The sequence below is a fragment of the Condylura cristata genome, unplaced genomic scaffold (genome assembly GCF_000260355.1).
Source record: "Condylura cristata isolate star-nosed mole 26May11 unplaced genomic scaffold, ConCri1.0 scaffold00015, whole genome shotgun sequence".
In the NCBI taxonomy this organism is placed as follows: Eukaryota; Metazoa; Chordata; class Mammalia; order Eulipotyphla; family Talpidae; genus Condylura; species Condylura cristata.
In genome coordinates this window covers 35545268-35552599 of record NW_004567116.1, presented here as the reverse complement: position 1 = coordinate 35552599, position 7332 = coordinate 35545268, and the positions used below count along the sequence as shown (strand labels likewise).

The following is a 7332-nucleotide window of genomic DNA, read 5'->3' as shown; positions in this document are numbered from 1 at the left end:
GAGGGCCGGGACGGGTGAGGGTGAGGGCAGCTCCTCGGGCCTGGGCCCAGCGGCGGGTGGGGGGGCAGAGGGATCGAGAGGGACTCAGTTGGGGCCCTGTTCCTCCCACTGCCGTGCCTCAGTTAGCTGTTTTCTCCTCCAGCTCCCGTGTCGGCGGGCGGCGTGGCGCCCCCAGAGGGGGCCATGTCTAACGGGGTTTACGTATTGCCAAGCGCGGCCAACGGAGACGTGAAGCCGGTCGTGTCCAGCACGCCTCTGGTGGACTTCCTGATGCAGCTGGAGGATTACACGCCTACGGTGGGCTTCCGCCTGAACAGGGCATTGGCGTGCTGTCACACCAACACACTCGGATTTCCAGCTTCCTCTTTGTATTACTCCCCTGCCAGCTCTTGTGATTTAGTCCCTCTGACCCCGCAAACTGAGCTTCATGATAGCCAGGCCTGTACTCCATTCCCCTACACTATTAGCTCAGTGGTGCACAGGGCTCACCCTGACAGCTGTCTACTTGGTTTCTTAGATCCCAGATGCAGTGACTGGCTACTACCTGAACCGTGCTGGCTTCGAGGCCTCTGACCCACGCATGTGAGTAAACTCTGGTTAGGTTAGTTTTGGGTACTTGTATTGAGTTTGTTGTCCATCTCTCTCTCATAACAGTTTTTTCTCTCTAGAATTCGGCTCATCTCTCTAGCTGCCCAGAAATTCATCTCAGATATTGCCAACGATGCCCTACAGCACTGCAAAATGAAGGGCACAGCCTCTGGCAGCTCCCGAAGCAAAAGCAAGGTGTGAAGGGAGGCTCATTGAGTCAGTAGTTACTTCCCACATCAGTGGAGGCTTAATTTATCCTGAAACCCCTTTGGGGAAACTTGAGTCTTAGGGGAGGTGAAAGATCTACTCAGGGTCACCCAGCTGGGATTGAAGTCTGGAATTCCTGTGCTCAGCCAGTCTTCCCTCTTCCCTCAGGACCGCAAGTATACTCTAACCATGGAGGACTTGACCCCTGCCCTCAGCGAGTATGGCATCAATGTGAAGAAGCCGCACTACTTCACCTGAGCCACCCAACCTAAATGTACTTGTCCGTCCCCTTGTCCCCACACCAGCCTGTTTTCATAATAAACTTTATTGTGACAGGCAGGGCTGATCTCTCCCATGCTGGGAGACACCGTGTGGCAAGTGACAAAGCTCTGAGCCCAGCCCCTTTTGGGGCCACAGTGGTAGGGATGGGGGCAGGGATTGGGCCCCATTGCTGGGGTAGTACCATGACTGGAGGCAGGGGAGGCAACCAGAGGCTTGCTACTTTGGGGAGGCATCCTCCCCTAACTGTCCTGACACCTCTGGAGTTTACACAGGACCTTTCAGCACTACTTGTCCTGCATCTTCTCCAGGATAGGCACAATCATATCAAACTTGGGTCGCTTAGCAGGGTCTTCATTCATGCAGATCTTCATGAGTTTACACACGTGGGGGGAAATGCCTGGTGGAATAGTAGGCCGGAGGCCTTCCAGTGCCACCTGTAAACAGAAGGAAAAAACAAGGTGGTCTCATGTTGGGAGAGGACAGGATTACTATGTCTTTAAACAGATGTGGCATAAGCTTAGTCCCACTACAGTTGTCACCGCCATCACCATTCCTCACAACAGTGTAAGCTGTGCTCTCACCTTCATTCCAATCTCCATGTTGGAGAGGTCGGCAAAGGGTACCTCCCTCGTCACTAGCTCCCACAGAAGCACTGCAAAACTCCACATGTCTGCTGAGCGTCTGTTTGTGTCTTCAGGCTTCTTCTGCAGAGCTGGAGGGATGGGACTTACTTATTCCTGCCGCCTATCTTGTCTCTTCCATTACTATTGAGCTGGCCTTTCTCTACCTCCCAACACGATGCCCTTACTTACCTTCAGGGGCCACCCAGGCAGGTGCATACATGCGTCCAGGGCACTGGAAGGAGAACTTGACGTCAGCCATGCTGATTCGGGCAGTCATGTCCTCATCAATCTGAGAAAGAGAAGATAGATAAGTGTAAGGAGGTAAGTCCTGTTCTAGTTAAGGTTTCCAAGGATCTGGGCGAGAAGTGATGTGATCTCACCATTACACTACGGCTGTTGAGTGCATGTCGTGGGATGAGGGGCTCTAGAGTGTGTAGAAAGGCCATGCCCCTTGCCATGTCCAATGCAAACTTCACAGCCTGGCTCTGGTCAACAACAAAACCTAAGAGGAGACAAAGTCGTATGTGACCTTCCCATCAATCCCCCTAGGCCTAGCCCAGTGAAATCTGGTATCCCCTACTCACTGGTGCCTTCATGTAGTACATTGTACAGGGATCCATATGGCATCCAGTGTGTGATGAGGACCGGGTGAGGAGCAGGTGGAGACTGGCAGGCACCTAGCACTGGGAGCACATTCGGATGCGAGAAAATCCTGGGTAGGGGAGACAGTATCCCTGGCTGACTCAGCATAAAAGATATGGGTGCTAGTCAGGGTTCCTTGGAAACAACAGCTTCCACTTTAGGCCTTGCCCCACCTGAGTCGGGGACATTCCTCGTTGAAGTCCCTGCTCTTCCTTGTACTCCAGTCTCGAACCTTCAGCACCTTTGCAATGATATCATTGCCTTGCCAGCGGCCCTTCCATAGCTGAGGAAAGGTAAGGGTTAGGCTTTTAACTAAGATCACGGCTTTCTTGCCCACTAACTGGAGAGGAAACTTAAAACATGTGCACAGCAGGTAATTTATGGGGGTGTGGGGAGGTAAGGCCATGAAAGGTAGGGGTCACCTCTCCAGAGTGATTCTCGTTGACCTTCATCACGAAGTTGATCTGTTTGTAGTCAATGCCGGAATGTTTGTTCAGAGTCCCATTTCCTGAGAGTGAGCAGGTCAGGAACTCAGCTTCCCCTAACCCAGCCCCAGGGTTATCCCCTATTACCACCCTCTCATGACTGACTCACGGGGCCGAGTGCGGGTGGTCCCCTTCCAGAACGTGTCCTTGTAAGGAATACGGCTGAGATTCTGGCCCATCTTCTCTGCCCGCTCTAGGGAAGAAAAACAAATAGTTGTGCCTCTAAGCAATGTGTTAGGAAGTGGGGAGAGGAGAGTAATTAGACAAAAGCTGGAGTTGGGGCACAGACCTCGGAGAAGTTCTCGCAGGGGTGCCTTGGCTTTGTCCACAGGCATCTCTCCATACTTGTTACAAATGCTAACAAGTGCCCCACTAGCCACCAGGTCCTGGAGTGAAAAAGTAGTTGTAATGAGGGCCCTTCTTACTCCCGTGGCATTCACAGTCAACAGTGAATGCAGAGTACAGTGCTAGGAGGGTCGTAGCTCAGTACCGAAGGCTCAGGCTGCTGCTCACCCACCCGAGTAAGTTCCAAGCCCAAGTACTCACCTCTGCTACTTGATCTTGGCCCCAAAAGCAGGCATAATGTAAGGGCACATTCCCATGTTCATTCACTGCATTGATGTCAGCTTTGTACTGCAGCAGCTGGTTCCCATGGCCAAACAAGAAGAAAGAGGTAGAGGGGTTGGGGCACGTTAGGAGGGAGAAGAGCACCTACTCTACAGCATGTTATGCCTCACCTTGAGGCATGCACATGGTGGGGGAGGGGTCACATACCTTCTGTACAATATCCCGATGTCCATGACTGGCTGCCAGGTGCAGGGGAGTGTCATCCCCACGGTTCATCACATTGATTCGCGCTCCCCGCATGATCAGCATTTCAACCACAGCAGAGCGGCCCTCTCGGCAAGCCCAGTGCAAGGGGGAGAAGCCATGATCATCCCTTTGAGAAAAGGGTAATGGTCATTGATGGGGCTTTGATAGAAGGAAAGCTGACAGTCTCACCCAGGCCAGCAACTCCCAAAGCTGTCCACATCAGACCTACCCCTCAGCTTCATACCCAACTAACCACCACCACCACGTGAAATTCAAGTCCACAGCATTCAGGTCTTTACCACCATCTCCCACCAGCCTTTCTTCCCTGCCATACCTTCTTGTTAAATGGTAGCATCTGGTCTCCCTTGTGCCCCTTTTGTCGCACCTGTCCTGTTTTCTTCAGCACGTTATACACCCTACTATAGTACTTGTCGCTCTGGATTGTAAAAATCTGTTACTGGGTTGTACTGTATTAGACTGTAAGCTTTTTGAGAGAATAAACTGACAGGTGTTAAGTAAATGTTGGGGGGGTGTTGGTATGTTGGAGAAGGAAGGTCACAACTCATGGGAGAGAAAAATAAGCTATTGTTTGGCTCTAATAGACTAACAATGGAATGGAATTAAAATGTTTGGAAAAGTTTATAATGAAATGGAGAAATGCTCTTGGTAAGTCACTACTGATGAGGCAGATTAACAAAGCACCACATAAAACAGAATTCCTCTACTGAAAAAATTCTGGGCACAGAGAAGAAAAAATGGGAATGGCTTCTTTTGGGTGGGGGCAGGTGAAACTACTTATGTTTCTTTTCCATTTTGTAAAGTAAAAGAAGTGTACAAACCCCCAAACAATTGTGGGGGGAGCTGGGCCTGCCAGACAGCCTGGGGCCATAAAAGGAAATTCCCTCCAGTCTAAAACTGCAGATCTGAGGGGTGGAGCAATGGGCGGTCCTTAGTCTCTGTTAGGAGCCTCCGGATGCCTTAGTGCTGTGGTCACTTCCCGTGTGGGGGCTCTAGGCGGGGCCTGGAACTAATCAAGGGTCTGGCCTAAGCAAGCCACCCAGATCCCCCCCCACCCAGCAAATTACTGTGGGGGCGTGGCCTTTCCTAATGATTTCCCTCAGCTGCTGCCCTCATCTGCTCACACAGATATAGTCAAACACTTTCTAGAAAGGTGGGTATCCCCCTCTACTTTTCAGTCAGTTTTGCCTCCCATCTCTAACTTCCCAGTATCACAGTATGTTGCCCCAGAGCTTAAGGGCAAAAGTTGGTCCCCAGCCTTTTAGAAGCGGGCTGTCAGCCTGCCTCCTGGAGGCCTAAGGGCTTGGACTTATCCCAAAGAAGCCTGCAGAGAATTCACCCCCACTTCATATTCAGCCTGTAGACCCCCATTTGGCACGCTAGGCCCCCAAAAGCTATTCCCTCAAAAAGACCAAAGTTTTGCAGTTTCACTACTGCCACCCCTTCTTTACCTTTTGATAGTGAAGTCTTCCTAGATTCGAAGCCCAAGAGACAACTTCACCTAGGCCTGTATGGCCCCACTGACAATACTAACACTGCTCACTGCCTTTATCAGAGCATGTTTTGAAGAATAAAGAATTTAACAGATAACTGCAAATTATGAAACAGCAATAGTGTAGAGCCTAATGGGAACAGCAAAGTCTGGACCAAGAGGACAGGGGATCCTTTTCTTAAGCCTAACTACTAAACTCTCCCAACCTTAAAAAGAAATTTGAAGTTAAAATCTATCACCTTAATTCAGCATCACTACTGCGTTTCTTGCCTTCCTTTCTCAGCCAACCTTAAAACAACTAGTCCATGGTCATTTTCTCTGTTTCCTCACTATCCATTCAATCTGCCACAAGTTGTTTGCCTGAAGCGCAGGCATGCTGTCTGAATCTTATGGTGCCCAGCACAGGAAGTGTTCAATATAGTTCCTTAAATGAAAGAGCCCAGTGTGGTTCAGTTTCTTCATTTGTTTTCCTTTGAAACAGCCCTCACAGAAATCTGGTGAACAGTTCATTGAAATTCAGTAGGTAAAGTGCTTGAGAATTCTTTGTTCTCTCTCTCACCTGCCTACCATACTGTTGATCTATCCCCTTCCTGGAAAAGCTCACTTTTCTGTGCTTTACAATGTATTTTCCCTTTTCTCCCTCAACCTCCACTTGCTCCTTTTATCTTGTCCCCTGCCCTTTGTCATCCCCTCTGCTGAGGCACTCAACATTTCCACCACCAAGTACCATCTATAAACTACTATCTCCAAGTCTCTCCTGAAGTCCAGTCCTGCAAAACCAACTATCTCAACATTTCCATCACACTGTGTTGTCACTTTTGTGTCCAAATTGGTACTCATCATCTGACTTGTCCATCTCAGTAAAAGGAAGTAAGAACAAGTGCCCAAGCTAGAACCTGGCCTTCCTCACTTCCCTCAGCAAGTCTTCCTTCATCCCCAAATTTCTGGATTCTGATCACTTCTTTTTCACCTGCCTCGGTTCTACTCCAAGCCATCACCTCTGGGATAGACTTAGCAACTGCCACTCTTCACATCATCACCTGTTCTTCACAAAGCACTTGACAAGGAGAAGACACTTGATGTGGACATTCTCCTGACTTGACACCCTTGTTCTTTCACATTATTGCTTAAACACGCCTGCATGACCTGGCTGATCCTTGCAGACCTTTCCAGTTTTAGTACTTGCTTTCTTCACTTGGCACCAGTATTTCAGTCTACAAAAGCAGCTGGGTCTCCTCTACCTTCAAGCCATATGGAACTCTGGACAATTTCCAGGCATTCTCCACTGCATAGCTGGGCTACTCGCCTTTGCCTGAGGCTAGAAAGTTCCTTGCAGCCTCTGTCTGCAGGGAATCTTATTCAGCAATGAAGATTTAGCTCAAACAGCTTCCACTGTGGAGACCCCTCTGCACCCCACAGGCTGTGCGCTGCACTCATCACCCCGACAGGCGTTTGCCACCGGGGCAGACGTGAGCGCTGCACAGAGCAGAGGAACGCGTCTTCGCCCTTCTACCCCGGCCGCCAGCTCAGCTCACCCCTGGTTGAGGTCGTTCTCGGTGTTGTCCAGCCACAGGCGAACCGCAACTGCGTTGCCCTCCCGGCACTGAGTGAAAATGTCGTCCATAGCAGCGCCCCGGCACTGAGGCCCCCAGATTGAGGAAGCCTGGGTACTGTGGCGGGATCCAGGGAAGAGAGAAGAGACCCAAGTTTTGCCCCGACAGCCGAGAATGTTTCTGCAGGGGGTGGGAGTCTGGAAGCCGTGGCCCCGCTAGTAGAGATCTAGGGAGGAATTCCGGGCAGCCGTGAGATCCCCGATTGAGTCCCCCGGGCGCGCGGGAAAGGCGCCTCTGGGAGAGGGTGCACTCCCGAAGGAATGTCAGGGCGCGAGCCAGGAGTCCCTACCCGAGAACAGAGCCGGGGGGAGGGGAAAGTTCTACAGCTTAAAGGAGGTGATGGGGGTCCTTCGCGCGGGAGGAGGGGGCTCGTTCCCTACCCGGAACTCAGACGAGGGGTGACGGGTTGGCAGGGCGCGGCTTTGGGGAGGAGCACGGGTGCTCCAGCACTCACCGGGATTCGGGCTGCAGGCGTTTTCTCCAGGGAACACCCGTCCGGCCGCGCCCGCCGCCGGCCCCGCCCCTGGCCCTCTCGGGCCAGCGCGGGCCTCCTCCGCTCCTCCCTCCCT

General features: G+C 51.5%; 2 protein-coding genes across 3 annotated transcripts; one reads left to right on the top strand and one right to left on the bottom strand.

Annotated features, from left to right (window-relative positions):
- The first annotated feature begins 105 nt into the window (after nucleotides 1–105).
- On the top strand, nucleotides 106–1130 carry TAF10 (TAF10 RNA polymerase II, TATA box binding protein (TBP)-associated factor, 30kDa). The gene is made up of 4 exons (XM_012725627.1): nucleotides 106–297; nucleotides 518–582; nucleotides 669–783; nucleotides 964–1130. Exons 1-4 carry the CDS (start codon nucleotides 184–186, stop codon nucleotides 1051–1053), a joined length of 384 nt encoding a protein of 127 aa, XP_012581081.1. The 5' UTR covers nucleotides 106–183; the 3' UTR covers nucleotides 1054–1130.
- ILK (integrin-linked kinase) lies at nucleotides 1101–7309 on the bottom strand. 2 transcript variants are annotated; one of them, XM_004683109.2, is made up of 13 exons: nucleotides 7218–7309; nucleotides 6686–6820; nucleotides 3602–3767; nucleotides 3374–3469; nucleotides 3117–3213; nucleotides 2937–3020; nucleotides 2765–2850; nucleotides 2516–2625; nucleotides 2285–2412; nucleotides 2081–2202; nucleotides 1890–1989; nucleotides 1659–1789; nucleotides 1101–1511 (listed from the first exon to the last, which is right to left on the bottom strand). In XM_004683109.2, the coding sequence occupies exons 2-13, from the start codon at nucleotides 6772–6774 to the stop codon at nucleotides 1362–1364; spliced, it is 1359 nt and encodes a 452-aa protein (XP_004683166.1). In that variant the 5' UTR covers nucleotides 6775–6820; nucleotides 7218–7309; the 3' UTR covers nucleotides 1101–1361. The 2 variants fall into 2 exon arrangements, with proteins under 2 accessions (XP_004683166.1, XP_012581080.1); XM_012725626.1 differs by lacking the exon at nucleotides 7218–7309 and adding an exon at nucleotides 7144–7212.
- Between the last annotated feature and the right edge of the window lie 23 nt (nucleotides 7310–7332).